At 40.2% G+C, this 19,923-nt stretch overlaps 1 protein-coding gene across 4 annotated transcripts in view; it reads left to right on the top strand.

The window, feature by feature from the left end:
• The window catches only part of CFDP1 (craniofacial development protein 1), a 139,521-nt gene that overhangs the window by 9,042 nt on the left and 110,556 nt on the right, over nt 1-19,923 (top strand). For all 4 annotated transcript variants that reach the window (XM_060130505.1, XM_060130502.1, XM_060130504.1 and 1 more), the window contains exons 3-5: nt 851-1,070; nt 1,389-1,516; nt 18,038-18,157. In XM_060130505.1, coding sequence (XP_059986488.1) covers nt 851-1,070; nt 1,389-1,516; nt 18,038-18,157 — 468 coding nt within the window. The remainder of the gene's footprint in view (nt 1-850; nt 1,071-1,388; nt 1,517-18,037; nt 18,158-19,923) is intronic.

Genomic DNA, 19,923 nt, shown 5'->3' with positions numbered 1-19,923 from the left:
TAGATCTGTAGGAGTAGAATTGTTTGACCCAGTGTTATATGTAGTAAAAAAAAAAAATTTATAGGTATAGACAAATTACCTTCTATAAGCCTGGTACTGAATTGCACTCCCACCAAAAATTATGAAAATTCTGACAAGTTATTTAACTCAAAAAGGGAGTCTTTCAATACAAGTCTTTTATTCTCTTTGATTGGTGTTTCTGTCTTCCTGGACATTGAAGCAAAAATCAGATTGTAGAAAGAGAATTTTGAGAATTAGGTGATTCACTTGAAGTCAGAATAGTCTTAAGAAGCAGTTTACTCTTTTAAGTCTTGGACCCAGTTCTTTTATCCTTGGCTTTTGTATATTCCAGCTTTCATATCTTCAGAAGGTGGGAAGAAACATGGATTCCCCACTCCCCACCCCCTCAGAACTCTGGGAAGAAACAGTGCAAATAAATCTGAGGCTCTCTTCAATCTCTGTTCCCCACATGGAGTGACTTTTAAAAAGTCAAAAATACCAGGAGTATGTATGTTATTAGAACCCTCTTTCTGAACAGATTGATTCTGTGAGGTGATTTTGGGTATTTTCTTGGTGAAAACAGCTGGTCCTAACTTAGAAGTAGAACACTGTATTTTGATTCTAAATGCTTTGGGAAAATCCTAACTGTAAGAGCTCAGTTCTTTTTTTCTTCCACAAAATCTCAGCTTACCTCTCCCACTTCCCCTATCAGGCGTGTTAACCAGTAGTCCCCAGATTTAAAAGTTTTCTGATATTTGCAACATTATGTTTGGAATTCAGGAAGGGATAACTGAAATTATTTTGCCTGTTTGTCTTGTCTTTCCTTTTCCTTGTGACTGTTGGTGATTAGGAAGAGAAAACAAGGTGGCCTCTCATTAGAAGAAGAGGACGAGGAGGATGCCAATGAGGAATCTGGAGGAAGTAGTAGTGAGGAGGAAGATGGAGCTGCAGAGCCAGAAAAAGGCATTGAGTCAGAGGATGCAAAGAAAAAGAAGGAAGATGAACTATGGGCCAGCTTCCTCAATGACGTAGGACCACAATCAAAAGTGCCTCTGCGTACACAAGTTAAAGTAAGTTAATAGATGAATGGGATGAATGCTTTGCCAGAAATGCCGGAAGTTCCCCAGATAGATTTTTTAAATTTGGAAACTGAGATTTGAGGCTTACAACAGAAATCAGACTAGATGCCTTTTAATAGTAGCTCTACTAAGTGAAAAGCAAAGCATTCCCTATGGTAGGAAACACAAGCCTTTCTAATTAAATAAAATTTCAATAAGCATTTAACTGTTTAGAGATGAAATATTTAAGGATAGCTGGAAACAACATGTTTGGATGGATCTTTTAGTTTTCATCCTTATATGAAACTGATTACACTTCTGTTTTCATAGAGAAGAGAGGAAGCTGAAGAGACAAGTTCAAGTAAATTGTTGGTCAAAGCAGAAGAGCTAGAGAAACCTAAAGAAACAGAAAAAGTTAAAATTACCAAGGTGTTTGATTTTGCTGGTGAAGAAGTCAGGTAAGATGACATTCACAAACTTCAAAACTAGTACTTTTAAAAAGGAGCATCTTTCTAAATGGTGTTAGACATCTGTCTTCATTCCACCCCATCTTAATATTGTGGAAGATTTATATTTGAACTCAAGGAAAATAGTGGTTCCATTGATTATCAGGGAATATGAGAAAGGTCCTGTTACATATGGTAATGTAGTTGGGGGCACTATGAAGTGGTTGGCTGAACAGAAACAAGAAAATGTAAGAGTTAAGTATTTGGTTTCACTTACTCATGCCTTGCTTTGTGACTGGCTATTTCTCCCTTTACTACTTCCCTTAATTTTGATGTATAAGCCCCAGTGAAACCTTTGAAATCAGGTGAGAATTGAAAGTACCTGGAGAGAAATTTGATTCTGATATTATTTCCTCATCTTAATATTATTTTTTTAATTGATTCATAGGTTTGTTACTAGTTTAGAAAAACATTATAGGCTTAATACTCTTAGCCGTTCTAGATGAGAGCCACATGACCGGAATTTCTTTTTCCCCATTTATTTAAAATTTTAATATGAAAACAGCAGATCTGTAATTTAGAGCTGGACAAGAACAGATGAAGTGCCTGCCAATCAATTTTATAGATGGCCACATTTATTTTCCTTGACAGTAATTAATTAGACTTGTTTACTCTCTGTAAGTATAATTTCCCCTAAAATTGATACTCTTAAAAATAATTTCCAGTTTCCAACAGTTATTTCATCTAGTGAAAATATATCTAAGAAAAAAGTTTGGCATTATTTGTTTGTTTTTAACATTTATTTATTTATTATTATTATTTTTTACATCTTTATTGGGGTATAATTGCTTTACAATGGTGTGTTAGTTTCTGCTTTATAACAAAGTGAATCAGTTATACATATGTTCCCATATCTCTTCCCTCTTGCGTCTCCCTCCCTCCCACCCTCCCTATCCCACCCCTCCAGGCGGTCACAAAGCACCAAGCTGATCTCCCTGTGCTATTTATTTATTTATTTGGCTGTGCTGGGTTTTAGTTGCGGCATGGGGGATCTTCATTGCAGCATGCGGGAATTGGTTGCAGTGTGTGGGAACTTCAGTTGCGGCATGTGGGATCTAGTTCCTTGTCCAGGGATCGAACCTGGGCCCCCTGCACTGGGAGCACGGAGTCTTAACTGCTGGATCACCAGGGAAGTCCCGGCATTATTAGTTTTATAAATGATGTGAAGCAGACTTTTTATTATTGTTATTATTTGTTGTTGTTGGTGGTGGTGGTGGCTTTTTTTATTTTTATTTTTTTATTGGAGTAGAGTTGATTTACAGTGTTGTGTTACTTTCTGCTCTACAGCACAGTGAATCTGTTATAGATACACATATTTCCACTCTTTTAGTCTTTTAGTATTACTTTTTAATCTCCCCCAATTTTTTTTTTTTCTGAAAAATTTTACACTTATAAAAATGTTGTGGGCTTCCCTGGTGGCGCAGTGGTTGAGAGTCTGCCTGCCGATGCAGGGGACACGGGTTCATGCCCCAGTCCGGGAGGATCCCACGTGCCGCGGAGCGGCTGGGCCCGTGAGCCATGGCCGCTGTGCCTGCGCGTCCGGAGCCTGTGCTCCGCAGCGGGAAAGGCCACAGCAGTGAGAGGCCCGCGTACCGCAAAAAAAAAAAAAAAAAAAGTTGCAAGAATAGTATTACACTGAACACCCATATACCTATCATACTGATTCACCACTTGTAAATGTTTTGCCCCTCTCTCCACCATCTGTTTCCATATTTCTCTCTTTTTGTTTTGGCTGAACCATTTGAGAATTGTAGACATCATGACACTTCACTCTTTTTTTTTTTTTTGGGTTCGCGGGCCTCTCACTGCTGTGGCCTCTCTCGCTGCGGAGCACAGGCTTCAGACGTGCAGGCCCAGCGGCCGTGGCCCACGGGCCCAGCCGCTCCGTGGCATGCGGGATCCTCCCAGACTGGGACACGAACCCGTGTCCACTGCTTCAGCAGGCGGACTCTCAACCACTGCGCCACCAGGGAAGCCCGACACTTCACTCTTAAATACTTCATAACTGTTTCCTAAGAACAAGGATCTTCTCCTTTGTGACACAATATAACTCTCATATTCGGTAGATTACGCATTAATGCAGATTGTTATCTAAATTCTCTGTAGTGAAGGACCCTGATTTTAAATTTTCAACCTGTTGCAGACCAATACTTTTGTAAAACACAATTAATAGGAATTATTAGAAAAGTAAATTAAGAAGAGATACAAAATACAAACGCAAACTTAAAAAAAATATTTATTTAGGCTGTGGCGGCTCATGGGATCTTTGTTGTGGCATGCTGGCTCTTAGTTGTGGCATGCGGACTTCTTAGTTGGCAGTATGCATGTGGGATCTAGTTCCCTGACCAGGGATTGAACTCAGGACCCCTGCATTGGGAGTGTGAAGTCTTACCCACTGGACCACCAGGGAAGTCCCCAAGCTCAAATTTTTAACAATAAGATTTAACAGACAGACGTAGAATTACATTTCAATAAATACAGTCAAAATGAGCACAAAATAAGAAAAGGAAAAGAATTACATAACTATCCTTTTTTGGGAAGGGGGCAGCAGGCACACCCTGCGACTTGCAGGATCTTAATTCCCCAACCGGGGATTGAACCTGAGCCCCAGCACTGAAAGTGCCGAGTCCTAACCATTGGACCGCCAGGGAATTCCCTATAACTATACATGTTGATCATTGAAAGTGTGAGTGTAAGTGATTAATAAAAGGAATCACCTTTTAATTCTATAATTGAAGCAAAAAACTAGAAGTATCAATTCCCATTACTTAACATCTAGACACATACTTTGAATAAGTGCTGTTTATATTAATTTTTAATGGGTCAAAATAGCTTATATCTTTCTTGTTAATTAATCTAAGTGGGATTGGTGACAGCCCTACTCCTGGAGGATGATGTATATGTAAATTATTTCTGTGTTAGTGCTCTTCCTCTTCTTTTTAATTTTTTAAAAAATAATACTCATCATAAACCCATCTCAAAGGGCTGTTTTTGTACCTCTTTTATTTATTTATTTAAATTTATTTGTTTATTTATTTATTGGCTGCATTGGGTCTTCGTTGCTGTGTGTGGGCTTTCTCTAGTTGCAGCAAGTGGGGGCTACTCTTCGTTGCAGCGCGCGGGCTTCTCATTGCGGTGGCTTCTCTTGTTGCGGAGCACGGGCTCTAGGCGTGTGGGCTTCAGTAGTTGTGGCATGTGGTCTCAATAGTGGGCTCATGGGCTGTAGAGCGCAGGCTCAGTAGTTGTGGCACACGGGCTTAGCTGCTCTGTGGCATGTGGGATCTTCACAGACCTGGGCTCGAACCCGTGTCCCCTCCATTGGCAGGCAGATTCTTAACCACTGCACCACCAGGGAAGTCCTGTACCTCTTTTTAATTTATTTTTCTAATAAATTCTTTCTATTGTGTTTTACAAAAGTATTGGTCTGCACCAGGTTGAAGTTTTTAAATCATGGTCCTTCACTACAGATAATTTAGACACTGATCTGCAATAATGTGAAAGTAATGAGGATGGAAATGTGGATTTTAAAGCAGTTTCATTAAGTTCAGGATTTTCATTTTTACTTTTTCCAAACGAAGCCAGTACTAACTGCATTTTCTTTTTTTTTCCTTCCAGTTTTATTGAGAAATAATTAACATACAGCACTGTATAAGTTTAAGGTGTACAGCAAAATGATTTGACCTAGGTACCTCATGAAATGATTAGTAGTAACTGTATTTTCAGAGTTCATCTTCAGTGCTTCATAAGTAGTCAGTTCCAGTAATTTATCCTGTCAAGTTATAATTAAATTTAAGTTATATTGGGCTTCCCTGGTGGCGCAGTGGTTGAGAGTCTGCCTGCCGATGCAGGGGACACGGGTTCGTGCCCCAGTCTGGGAAGATCCCACATGCCGCGGAGCGGCTGGGCCCGTGAGTCATGGCCGCTGAGCCTGTGCGTCCGGAGCCTGTGCTCTGCAATGGGAGAGGCCACAACAGTAAGAGGCCCGCGTACTGCAAAAAAAAAAAAAAAAATTTAAGTTATATTTCAGTGAGAAAAAGGAATTCTGGATGCATGAATTTCCTATGTGTGGATTTTTTTTTATGGAAAATATAATTCAAAACATTCTGTGAAACATGTTAACCTATAGGAACTGTTCTTCAGGCTTTTAACTTGCATTTTTACTCTTAGAGTTTATTTGTTTCTGAAGAATATGTTGAATTACTTCCTTGTGTGAAAATACTAAGATTTTTAAAAACACCAAACTGGGAATTCCCTGGGAGTCCAGTGGTTAGGACTCCACAGTTTCACTGCTGGGCCTGGGTTCAATTCCTGGTTGGGGAATTGAGATCCCGCAAGCTGCTCAGCATGGACAAAAAAATACCAAACAAAGCAGGCAAATAAGCATGTCTTACTTGTCCAATTGAGATCTTTAAAATTGGGGACCATATGGTTATTGTTTTTCTTTTAGAAGTACTAAGTTTATTCTGTAGTTCATCATTCTCAAGGCACTTTCTTCTTCATAACCATTGTACTTCAGCATGCATTATAACATATGCATATTTATGATCAACTTTCAGTTTATCAAAAATAGTCATTTAAATTTAATGCATTAGCTTTACATAATGCACAGTTTTTACTACTGTACTAAGAACAGTGGGGGTTTTTTTATGTAGTAAGAGTTTTCTCAATGAAGGAAGCAGTGTATTAATTTATGTTCTAGCACAAACTCCTTAATGTAAACTGTTTCCCTGTTTTGCAGCTGTGCCATTGGAACATATTCTTCCAAACACGTAAACTTCAAATCTCATCTGTTGACATGTGATCCTACTTTTATTACACAGATCAGTGTCAGTTAATGTTTGTCAGCAAAAAACTGATAAAAAAGAATCTTTATATCGCCCTCGTGATTAAATCACATATACTAAAATAATTTTCATATTAGCAATAATCTGTCGTTCTTCAAATTGCATTGAAGAAACACTTTGCTAACTTTGTTAATAGTTTCTGCATCATAAGCCAGATCCTGAATACTTTAAGCCATGGTGTCATTGGAAAGTTGTACTTGAACTACCTTCTTTGTCAAGATTTCCAAGCAGACACCTTTGATATAGTCTTTTACTAATGTCCTGGGAGTGGTATATGTTTTTCTTAGTTAGCAACCAAAAGTACTCCTTTCTCAGAAGGCCACAGTGCTAACGTAGGGAATTTTGTATCTGTTTTTATTGACTTTTTAGTTCAGTACTCTGTCTTTCAAATAATTCTTTTGATTTTGAACTTATTTCTTCATGTTTTATATGTAAATGCTGCAGAAGTTTTGGTGGATTTGTTGCTTTATTAGCCAAAACATCTCTGCAAAGAACTCACTGGTTTTAGCGCTGAGTGATCAAAACCCAAGCCCAGTGTATGAGGGCTCATAGAGTAAAAGCGGTTTGACCTTGGTTGTCCTTCATTTCTTCGGAGTCACTTCCATTATCATCATGTGGTTTACTACTACTGATGCATTCAGGAAACGTGGGGTTTTTTTGCAGAAGCATACAGTGTGGGTTGTTTTGCCATCAGTAAATGAGGATTAAAAAATAATACCAAATTTACTTTTCTTAATTTAGTTATTAAACTATAAATTTTAAAAGTCACACTTGGTCAAAAATTAAAATGATTGTAAAAATTTATAAAAAGAAGTGCTTAAATTTTATCACATTTTGGGGTTTTAATTGATAAAATAACCCTAAACTTTCATACACAATGTAATGTGGTCTTACTGCACAAGACTAATATCACGTGTGACCACCTTGCAAGTTTGACAGTACCTGAATTGGTCTATGTTCTGTTTAATGCAATGAGTCCATCATTCATGTCTTGAATATTGTGACATTGTCAAATTGCTAAGCAAGTTTCTAAATACTTATTCAAAATTTTAGTACCTATCTTGTCTTAGACCAATAACAGGTAGTTTCGCAGGCCACATTTTTGGTAGCTACAGTTCTACGCAAATCTTTCCCTAGTTATTCTAAAATGTTCTTTTTTTTTAAATAAATTTTTTAATTTTAATTTTTGGCTGCGTTGGGTCTTCATTGGCTGTGCGTGGGCTTTCTCTGGTTGTAGCGAGTGGGGGCTACACTTCATTGAGGTGCGCGGGCTTCTCATTGCAGTGGCCTCTCCTGTTGCGGAACACGGGCTCTAGATGTGCAGGCCTCAGTAGTTGTGGCACGCAGGCTCAGCAGTTGTGGGATGCGAGCTCTAGAGCGCAGGCTTAGTAGTTGTGACCCACGGGCTTAGTTGCTCCGTGGCATGTGGGATCTTCCCAGACCAGCGCTCAAACCCATGTCCCCTGCATTGGCAGGCAGATTCTTAACTACTGTGCCACCAGGGAAGTCCCTGCATTTAGTCTTTTTAAAAAAAATTTTTTTTATGGCCTTTATTATGTTGAGGTAGTTTCCTCTATGCCCACTTTCTGGAGAGTGTTTATCATAAATGGGTGTTGAATTTTGTCAAAAGCTTTTTCTGCATCTCTTGAGATGACCATATGGTTTTATTCATCAATTTGATAATATGGTGTATCACATTGATTGATTTGCGTATATTGAAGAATCCTTGCATCCCTGGGATAAATCCCACTTGATCATGATGTATGATCCTTTTAATGTGTTGTTGGATTCTGTTTTGCTAGTATTTTGTTGAGGATTTTTGCATCCATATTCATCAGTGATATTGCTCTGTAATTTTCTGTTTTTGTAGTATCTTTGTCTGGTTTTGGTATCAGGGTGATGGCCTCATAGAATGAGTTTGGGAGTGTTCCTTCCTCTGCAGTTTTTTGGAAGAGTTTGAGAAGGATGGGTGTTAACTCTTCTCTAAATGTTTGATAGAATTCACCTGTGAAGCCATCTGGTCCTGGACTTTTGTTTGTTGGAAGAATTTTAATCACAGTTTCAATTTCATGACTTGTGATTGGTCTGTTCATATTTTCTATTTCTTCCTGGTTCAGTCTCAGAAGGTTATACCTTTCTAAGAATTTGGCCATTTTTTCCAGTTGTCCATTTTATTGGCATAGAGTTGCTTGTAGTAGTGTCTTAGGATGCTTTGTATTTCTGTGGTGTCTGTTGTAACTTCTCCTTTTTCATTTCTAATTTTATTGATTTGAGCCCTCTCCCTCTTTTTCTTGATGAGTCTGGCTAAGGGTCTATCAATTTTGTTTATCTTCTCAAAGAACCACCTTTTAGTTTTATTGATCTTTGCTATGGTTTTCTTTGTTTCTATTTCATTTATTTCTGCTCTGATCTTTATGATTTCTTTCCTTCTGCTAACTTTGGGTTTTGTTTGTTCTTCTTTCTCTAGTTCCTTTAGGTGTAAGGTTAGATTGTTTATTTGAGGTTTTTCTTGTTTCTTGAGGTAGGCTTGTATAGCTATAAACTTCCCTCTTAGAACTGCTTTTGCTGTATCCCATAGGGTTTGGATCATTGTCTTTTCATTGTCATTTGTCTCTAGGTATTTTTTTATTTCCTCTTTGATTTCTTCAGTGATCTCTTGGTTATTTAGTAACATATTGTTTAGCCTCCATATGTTTGTGTTTTTTACGTTTTTTCCCCTGTAATTCATTTCTAATCTCATAGCATTGTGGTCAGAAAAGATGCTTGATATGATTTCAATTTTCTTACATTTACTGAGGCTTGATTTGTGACCCAAGATGTGATCTGTCCTAGAGAATGTTCCATACGCACTTGAGAAGAAAGTGTAATCTGCTGTTTTTGGATGGAATGTCCTATAAATATCAATTAAATCTATCTGGTCTGTTGTGTCATTTAAAGCTTCTGTTTCCTTATTTATTTTCATTTTGGGTGATCTGTCCATTGGTGTAAGTGATGTGTTAAAGTCCCCCACTATTATTGTGTTACTGTCAATTTCCTCTTTTACAGCTGTTAGCAGTTGCCTTATGTATTGAGGTGCTCCTATGTTGGGTGCATATATATTTATAATTGTTATATCTTCTTCTTGGATTGATCCCTTGATCATTATGTAGTGTCCTTCCTTGTCTCTTGTAACATTTTTTATTTTAAAGTCTATTTTATCTGATATGAGTATTGCTACTCCAGCTTTCTTTTGATTTCCATTTGCATGGAATATCTTTTTCCATCCCATCACTTTCAGTCTGTATGTGCCCCTAGGTCTGAAGTGGGTCTCTTGTAGACAACATATAGATGGGTCTTGTTTTTGTATCCATTCAGGGAGCCTGTGTCTTTTGGTGGGAGCATTTAATCCATTCACATTGAAGGTAATTATCAATGTGTATGTTCCTATTGCCATTTTCTTAATTGTTTTGGGTTTGTTTTTGTAGGTCTTTTTCTTCTCTTGTGTTTCCCACTTAGAGAAGTTCCTTTAACATTTGTTGTAGAGCTGGTTTGGTGGTGCTGAATTCTCTTAGCTTTTGCTTGTCTCTAAAGCTTTTGATTTCTCCATCGAATCTGAATGAGATCCTTACTGGGTAGGGTAATCTTGGTTGTAGGTTTTTCTCTTTCATCACTTTAAGTATATCATGCCACTCCCTTCTGGCTTGTAGAGTTTCTGCTGAGAAATCAGCTGTTAACCTTATGGGAGTTCCCTTATATGTTATTTGTTGTTTTTCCCTTGCTGCTTTCAATAATTTTTCTTTGTCTTTAATTTTTGCCAATTTGATTATTATGTGTCTTGGCATTTTTCTCCTTGGATTTATCCTGTATGGGACTCGATGTGCTTCCTGGACTTGGGTGACTATTTCCTTTCCCATGTTAGGGAAGTTTTTGACTATAATCTCTTCAAATATTTTCTCAGGTCCTTTCTCTCTTCTCCTTCTGGGACCCCTATAATACGAATGTTGTTGTGTTTAATGTCGTCCCAGAGGTCTCTTAGGCTGTCTTCATTTCTTTTCATTCTTTTTTCTTTATTCTGTTCTGCAGCAGTGAATTCCACCATTCTGTCTTCCAGGTCATTTATCCGTTCTTCTGCCTCAGTTATTCTGCTATTGATTCCTTCTAGTGTAGTTTTCATTTCAGTTATTGTATTGCTCATCTCTGTTTGTTCTTTAATTCTTGTAGATCTTTGTTAAACATTTCTTGCATCTTCTCGATCTTTGCCTCCATTCTTCTTCCGAGGTCCTGGATCATCTTCACTATCATTATTCTGAATTCTTTTTCTGGAAGGTTGCCTATCTCCACTTCATTTAGTTGTTTTTCTGGTGTTTTGTCTTGTTCCTTCATCTGATACATAGCCCTCTGCCTTTTCATCTTGTCTGTCTTTCTGTGAATGTGGTTTTTGTTCCACAGGCTGCAGGACTGTAGTTCTGCTTGCTTCTGCTATCTGCCCTCTGGTGGATGAGGCTATCTGAGAGGCTTGTGTAAGTGTCCTGATGGGAGGGACTGGTGGTGGGTAGAGCTGACTCTGCATTTAGTCATTTAGTCTTAAGAGTCCCTCTGTGTTGTAGAGTGTCTCTCAGTTTGGGTTGTTGCATTGCTTCCTCATGGTTAACTTCATATTAATCACTTTAGACAAAAATACTACATTGATGATGTTTTGTCCTCGTCAGTACATCACATCGTTAACACTGATTATTGGTGGCAATAAGTTAGACTACTTAGGCAATATATGTCAGAATTCTCCATTGCAAAGACACCCTTTTCCCATATAATCATTTTAGAGATCCATTAAATAAATCTTGATGATGTGAATTAAGAATGTATTTTGCTGGGCTTCCCTGGTGGCGCAGTGGTTAAGAATCTGCCTGCCAATGCAGGGGACATGGGTTCAAGCCCTGGTCTGGGAAGATCCCACATGCTGCGGAGCATCTAAGCCCGTGCGCCACAACTACTGCGCCTGAGCTCTAGAGCCTTCGAGCCACAGCTACTGAAGCCCACGTGCCTAGAGCCCGTGCTCCGCAACAAGAGAAGCCACCGCAATGAGAAGCCCGCGCACAGCAAGGAAAACCCAACGCAGCCATAAATAAATAAATAAATAAATAAATAAATTTTAAAAAGTAAAAGGGGGCTTCCCTGGTGGCGCAGTGGTTGAGAGTCCGCCTGCCGATGCAGGGGACTCTGGTTCGTGCCCTGGTTCGGGAAGATCGCACATGTTGTGGAGTGGCTGGGCCTGTGAGCCATGGCCGCTGAGCCTGTGTGTCTGGAGCCTGTGCTCCGCAACGGGAGAGGCCACAACAGTGAGAGGCCCGCGTACCGCAAGAAGCAAACAAACAAACAAAAATAAAAGGGAAATCTCTTTAAAAAAAAAAAAAAAGAATGTGTTTTGCTGCCAGAAATCATACTGGGAAGTATTGAGCTATCCAACAGAGGTTAGTAGAACACTGATAGTGAACTGAAGTCCTACAAAAATAATACAGAAAGTGTTTAATATACCGTTGGAAATATAGGTTTTAAATTTTTGGAAATTTTTCTTGGCTTGTATTATTTCCCATGTGTCATATAGGATATCTAAGAAAGATTTATTATAACTTTACCATTGACTTTACATAGAGAGTAATAAGAAAAGATGGTGAATAACTGTTGTTATGATAAATCATTAAATTTCCTGATCAAATTAAATTTTGTGGATTTATTAATATTTATAAATATAGTTGACTGACACAAATTTTCTATTTTTAAATTTTTTTCTCTTTCATTTTTTTAAAGCAAATGGATGATTGTTTTAAATACTGGAGAACCTGCTGTTTCTATCATTTGTCAGAAGAGGGCAGCACCGTGTCTATCAAAAAAACAGCAGTATGAATAAAGAAACTTTTTTTTCCATAAATATACACACTCACGCACGTATGTTTTATACTCAAAAGTAATATATGCTTATTACTTTAAACACATACGTGCAGAGATGTATAACGTGACAAGTGAAAGTTCTGTGTAACGCCTTCTCCTTAAAAAAATCAAAAATTCTGTTAATAATTGTCATGTTGCCAGGAATTTTTTAAGAAGTTCAATTATTTATACTTAAATTTAAGTATTATAAGGAGCCCTCATGTAGGAACTTGAAGGGCCTGAATTTTGACAATAAGATGCAAAGTTGGTAAATGGATTTTGAGCATATCTTTTAATCTCTTGATGTCATTATTCTGCTTTTCCTTTTTGTCTTTGTATCAAGTTAAGACATGTGAGAAAGAGCTACTGATGACTGGGAGGAATTTGTAAGTATAAGCATAAGGTAGTGTTAGCACAGTTAGTCTTTTGGGTTTTTTCTAATTATGTTTTAATTGTTAAATTTAGGATTTTTACCTTTTTGTTTCGGTTTTCTCCCACTTGAAAGATGTGTAGCTTATTAACCTTGGTGAATGAGGAAATACAGTATTTTTTATCCTTCCCTATCATATAACCAGCTGAGCCAGTTAGCTCAGAATTTCCTAAATGATTCACCTTTTGGAATAGGCCAGTCATGGAAAGTTTCTGCATAAATAAAGACTTTTCAGGAAGTTCTGATTAAGTGAAAATGAAGTTAAGATGGAATTCCTTCTGCTAGCACTTGAATTAACTGTTGCTAATGATGGGCCTTTTCCTGTCAGGGTTCCCTCTTGTACATTAGGAGTGGTCTATAATTTAACTGTTCTCCTACTTGAAGATATTTTGATAGCGAATTCCCCCCCCGCCCCCCACCCCCCCCCACCCCCCCGGGTCTGCATCTAGGTCAACGCCTAACTTGCAGGATCTTAGTTGCCTGAACAGGGATTGAACCCAGGCCCCGGCACTGAAAGCACCGAGTCCTAACCACTGGACCGCCAGGGAATTCCTGCGAATCTGTTTTTATTGCTTGTTAAAAGTGGAGTTCTTCTAGGCGTATTTTCAATATACAGTAATCTGCTTATTTTTACTTTGTGTCATTTATCAAAGTCCCTGAGAGAGGTATTCCAGTTTAAAGAACTTGTTTCCTAGTGAATATGAATAAGACTTTTTTTTAAAAAAATTAATTAATTTTATTTTTGGCTGCATTGGGTCTTCGTTGCTGCACGTGGGCTTCCTCTGGTCGCAGCGAGCAGGGGCTACTCTTCGTTGTGGCGCGCAGGCTTCTCACTGCAGTGGCTTCTCTTGTTGCGGAGCAGGGCTCTAGGGGCGTGGGCTTCAGTAGTTGGGGCTCGTAGGCTCTAGAGCGGAGGCTCAGTAGTTGTGGCAGATGGGCTTAGTTGCTCCACGGCATGTGGGATCTTCTCGGACCAGGGCTTGAACCCGTGTCCCCTGCATTGGCAGGAGGATTCTTAACCGCTGCGCCACCAGGGAAGTCCATGAATAAGACTCTGGCAGTAAGAAATTAATAGAGATATTCCCACAATTTATACTTTTTTCCATGCTTCCTTTATGCCACTTACTATATATCATGTTTTGTTATGATTTGTTTTCATGGTTGGCTGTCCTGATGGACTGTGAGCCAGTCAGGGCAGAGACAATGTCGTATCTTTTTATATGTCTCATGTTCAACACAGTGCCTGCATCTAGGTCGCTTTTCAGAAAATCTCCACTGAATTGTCTTAGGTTGCTGGTAGAAAAGTTTTGTTGGTACTGTGGTAAAACAAGTAAACAAAACATACTTTGCATAAAGTCTTCTTTTACTTTCCCTATGACTTGGGCTACTTGATCTTTATCTTCTCTCATCACCAGCATTCTAAAGTTTCATAATGATATGCCTTTTTGTAGATCTTTTTTTTTTTTTTTTGCGGTATGTGGGCCTCTCACTGTTGTGGCTTCTTTCGTTAGCGGAGCACAGGCTCCGGATGCGCAGGTTCAGTGGCCATAGCTCACGGGCCCAGCCGCTCCGCGGCATGTGGGATCCTCCCGGACCGGGGCACGAACCCTTGTCCCCTGCATTGGCAAGCGAACTCTGAACCACTGCGCCACCAGGGAAGCTCTGTAGATCTTTTTAAATTGTTGGGTCATGGGAGTTCCTCGGTGGCCTAGTGGTTAGGATTCAGCACTGTCACTGCTGTGGCCTGCATTCGATCCTTGGTCGGGGAACTGAGATCCCGCAAGCTGCGTGGTACGGCCAAAATATTTTAAAAAATAAATAAATAAAATAAATTGCTGGGTCACATATCCTGTGGAACACTCATTTTGTGGAAACTTCTGGGAAATTTTTCTTTTTGTTCATAACTTCCCATATTTTCTTATTCTGAAATTCCTATTAGTTAAATTGATGTAATAGTAAGGCTCTGCTAGGCTATGCTGGGGTAACAAATAAACCCAGAAAGTCCGTAGCATAACACATATTTATTTCTTACTGGTATACAGTCCAACATAGGTTGGGTAGCCCTACATCTTACAACTCAGCCGTCTGAAACACGTAGGAAACACATAGCCCTTGAGATTGCTGTGGCAAAGGAAGAGCGAATAGATACATCTTCATTTAATTTGTCCGTTTTGAGAAGACTTTGGCCCTGCCATCTGAGTCTGGAACTTATGTGATTTTCATTTCTCCAACGAGTAATGGGTTCTGGGTTGGGTAGGGGTCAGTAGCCTGTGGTATAAGGTAGAGAAGGGGATCTGGGACCTAGACGCTCCTGATACAAACTTTCAACTAGTTTTAGCCCCACTCCTCTCCCCAACCTTCAAAGTTTCCTGGTATCTCCATTTACTGAGCCTTTCTAGGATACTGCTTGCTTGCTGGCCATTTCACATGGCTACCAGCTTGAGAGATTAGAGCAAACAAAGACTTAAGTCAACTTTTACTTGTGTGTTTGCTTTCTACCTTCAAAAAATTTGATTGACATCTTTCTCCTGTTATACCTGTTCTTATCCTTGTGTAGTTCTGCCTTTGTAAATTTGTTTACCACTGTTTGGCAGGGTTTTGGCAGGGAGTAGAGTTCAAACCACCATTTCCAAGTGGAAGTTTCCACTTGTTCTTCACAAGCCATCTCAGTTCTTCTCCAGATTCTACCCAGGGCAAGGAGATTTAAAGCAACTTTCTAGGCCAGTACTCTGGGACTCTGCATTAAGCCTCAGGTTTGGATGTAGGTTTATGTTGGTTGTCTCTGTAGCAGTGTAAGGAATCACCCCAAAATTCAGCAGCTTAAAACAGTTGTTTTATTGTAATTTCTCCTAGTTCTGGGGTGGCTGGACTCAGCTAGATGGTTCTTGTGCAGAGCCTCTCATGCAGTTGTAGTTAGTGGCTGGGTCTGGGGCCATCTTGAAAGTTTATTTACTCCCATGTCTGGTGCCTGGGCCAGGAAGAAACACCTGGGGTCTGGAACGGGCTCCTTAGGTATCTCTCTCTCAGTGGTATTCCCATGTATTCTCTCCAGCATGGCGGCTTTGGGGCAGCCAGACTTCTTGTGTGGTAACTTGGGGTTTCAGAGGTACATTCTTGAGAGAGAGCCACCTGGAAGCTCAATCACCTTTTCTTAGTGAGCCTTATAAGTCATGTAGTGCCCCTTCCACTGAATCTTGTGAGTCGAGGCAGCCGCAAAGGCCCACCCAGTTTCAAGGCGGGTGACATATACTCTCCCTTTCATTGGGGTAGTGTCAGGTTCTGGAAGAGCATGGAGGTTGGGAAATTTGTGGCAACCATCTTTGGGAAATAGAATTTACTGAAGGGCTCTCTGTAGCATTGCTACTTAACTTGACCCCTTAGATAACTTAACCCCTTAGATATCAGTGTTCTCACTCATGAAATGTAAATGTGTTAGCGGCTTCTACAGAAATGCTACAGACCATCCCAAAACACAGTGGTGTACACCAATAAGAATTTATTTGTTGAACATGTGTTCCTGGATATCTGGGGTTCAGCTAATCTAGGCTGGTCTCCAAGCTGCTTGTTGGGTTCAGATCTGCAGCATGTGTCTTTCAGCCATCTTAGACCAGCAGCTCCCTGAGGCATACTGTTCTTATGGCTAAAGGGAGGAACTCAAGGGACAAGTGAAACAGCACAAATACATTTAAAGCTTCTTTTCCTGTCAAATCAGCTAACATCTCATTGACTGTTGAAGCAAGTCATGTATCCAAGCTCAGCATCGGTAGGGTAGGGGAGTATCTTCTTGGTCCACAGGGAAGGTGTGAATATTTGCCGAATGGTGGTCTAATCTATCATATAAATTCTTCCTCTTGTTTTTGACTCTTAGTACTGAGAGGTTTACTTAGGAGAATAGAGGGACACACAAATTAAGCCCAATACAGAGTAGGACCAGATTTGGGGGGGACCTTGATTTGGGGGGTTCAGCAGTTTGTATTTGAGCCTCTGAGTAATAGTGAGCCATCATAAGAACTTGAGTAGGGGAGTAACAGAGTATTCGTTTGTTTGTTTGAAGTCATCCTTCAAGATTAAGGTGGTCTTTGCCAGTGAAGATTCTTAATGTAAAACCCTCAACCTCTTATTTTGTGCCACTTGTGTGGGTGACACAGTACTGAGTGCAGGAGTGAGATGGTTCTTAAAGAGAAATTTTGGTTTTGGTCCTAAGAAGCGTAGAAGGAAGAAGAGAAAAGATAGAGACTTCTATTCCTGCAAATCTGGAATTTATAGGATTCATCTGTCATTATGCTGAATGACCTGTTTGAACACTCGTGATAACACAGTGACCATAATCTTGGACCCTCCGACAGACAGATTGGCATTTAAACAAAATTCCTCAAATGTTTTTATTGACTTGGCAAACCTAGGCCGGCATTAGGCATTTCCCTTCTTTATCTGAAATTTCAGGCACCATTAATACTTTTATTTGTTGCTTTAGGACTCAGTTTTGTTTTTTTTTCCCCGGAGAATTACGTTTTATTTGACGGACTTGATGAGGACTTAAGCCTGGAAGACAACCTCTCAGATGACTCTGAGGGACTGCTCTGAAGAGGTCAGGGAGGAGCCAGGATATATAGGAGTTTTTGCAAACCACGTAGTAGGAACATCAAAAGATTATTGTTAACTAAAGAAAAACAGGGACTTCCCTGGTGAGGACTTAGTTTTATTGAGGGCATTTTTTCCAGTTTTGAAACTGGACAGGATTCTCAGTCGTGTTGCTTTCTTCCACCCTTAAATCACTGCCTATTTGGCGGTTTTAAGGAATTTTGTTTCATGTTTGGGCAGTTAGGTATAGAGCAGGAGCCTTCTTTAGAGTATTCCCAATTGTTTATACTGTTGCTTTTCTCCTTGAAATAATGCCAGTGTTTTTCTCCCAAATATTCCATCTCCCCATTCCAACTTCTACTTAAGTGTGAGCGCTCATCTGCGTGTGAGGTGCAGTGGAAGAGCCCTTTTCAGCCTTCACATCGGTGACCCACGTGGACTGTGATTCAGTGGTGACTGTCATGCTGACAGAAGTAATGGAGGGGACTTGAGAGACATCAGACTTACATATGCTGTTGTTTCATTTGTTAAATTAATAAGGGGAAAATGTCTTTATCTAGAACTGTTACAGTACACTTTAATCATAAAGCTCAGCAGCCAGAATTTATAGAAGCCCCGTGTGTTTTTCCTTGTTGTTATTTATGCCCTTTTCTTAGATTTTGTTTCTTTCTTTTTATTCCTCTTGTAAAGTTGGTGTCTCCTTCCTTGGTACAGGGTGACTAAGGAAGTGGATGCTACATCTAAAGAAGCCAAATCCTTCTTCAAGCAAAATGAGAAAGAAAAACCCCAGGCTAATGTCCCTTCAGCTCTGCCATCACTTCCTGCCGGATCAGGGTGAGTAGTCTAGTCTCAGGTCCAGGTGTACCTGGCACGTTGGAGAAGCTGTTTTCAGTACAAGGACACCCTTTACCTGTAGCTCTCGTGACTCCTTTCCTGAGAGAAGGAATTCTGCTGCTGTTGTGCCTTTGCTGAAATATTTGCCAAAACGGGGGAGGCAGAGGAAAATTAGCCACAGGCTTCTTGTTTGATGCTGAAAAAAGTCCTGATATACAGTGTTGGCCACAGAGGTGAACACATAGTAGACTTTACATTTAAAAAATAATTTTTTTAAAAGCATGACATTTATTTATTTATTTTTGGTTGTGTTGGGTCTTTGTTGCTGCGCACAGGCTTTCTCTAGTTGCGGCGAGCGGGGGCTGCTCTTCGTTGCGGTGCTCGGGGCTTCTCATCGCTGTGGCTTCTCTTGTTGCGGAGCATGGGCTCTAGGCACCCGGGCTTCAGTAGTTATGGCACATGGGCTCTGTAGTTGTGGCTCGCGGGCTCTAGAGCTCAGGCTCAGTAGTTGTGGTGCATGGGCTTAGTTGCTCTGCAGCATGTGGGATCCTCCCAGACCAGGGCTTGAACCCGTGTCCCCTGCTTTGGCAGGCGGATTCTTAACCACTGTGCCACCAGGGAAGTCCCTAAAAAATAATTTTTGAATGAAAATATCAGCAGATCATCAGAACTTGTAATAAAGATTTGGGTTGAGTACTTGCTTCCACTCCCAAAGACCTCATAGGAACAGAAAAAGGTCAAAGCTGACTTGCAAATAATTTTGTTAACACATCATCAAGAACTTAATAGTTTTTCTCCCTTTATATTTTCCATACTACATGGGTTATTTTTAGCTGAAGACTAGAATTGTTTCTTTGGAGGAAATAAAAATTCCCTTCTTCTTAACCTGTATGTAAGATGGAAAGCATCACAGTTAGTATGAGGAACCAGGGCACTAGCCTACAGAGAAGTGAACATGGACCACACCCATTGTAACACTGATCACCTGCTGATTCCTGAGGGGGAGCTCTCTGTCCTTGAGGTGTTTGGGGTAGAACAAGTCATCTATAGGGGCTTCGCTGATCCTTAAGTCAGTTTGTTGCTTCATCCTTTCCTCCCAAAACAGTGAAGTTTTGTTTTGTGTTTTTACATTAAAAAAAAAAAAAAGTCATTGGTTTTCCTGTCAGGTTACGAGCTTTTATAGGACAGGCCTTTCTCATCTTTGCAGACCTGGCTCCAAACGACACTGTGTTACACTGGTGTGCATTTACCCAAAAGCAAACCCTGAGACAAAGGTTTGAATGCAAGTCATTAGTGTGGGAGGTGATTCCAGGAAGCCTGAGCAGGGAAGTGAAAAGGTGTGGGAAGGTAGCCAGTGCAGGGTGTATTTTCCAGCCGCTGCTGGTGGTGGCTGCTAATCAGTCCTGCTGGTGGACTTGGCAAAGGCAAGGAGGCTGGGATATTTATCCTCCAACTCCCATCTGTGCTGGCTCAGCTGCTTCCACGGCGCTCAGGCCATGAGCTGCAGGTGTTTGCAGTGACGCTGCTCTCAGGGTGTCATGGCGGTGAGTACAGGGACGTGTGGATGGCCTGTGTCCACATCTGCTCCATACTTTTTTTCTGCTTCTTAATCCATGCATTTCTCTCCCACTGGAGCAACTAGGTGGCAGAAGTCATGTAGTAGTTACACAGGAACCTGAGAAGGAAAAGGTTTTGAGTGCTTGCTACCACCATGGAAATTAGGTAAACACCGAGGAAGGCATCTGTGAGAGGAACAGAGTAATGTG

This window comes from Lagenorhynchus albirostris, chromosome 19 (assembly GCF_949774975.1).
Source record: "Lagenorhynchus albirostris chromosome 19, mLagAlb1.1, whole genome shotgun sequence".
NCBI lineage: Eukaryota > Metazoa > Chordata > Mammalia > Artiodactyla > Delphinidae > Lagenorhynchus > Lagenorhynchus albirostris.
This window is presented reverse-complemented; position numbering and strand designations above follow the sequence as displayed.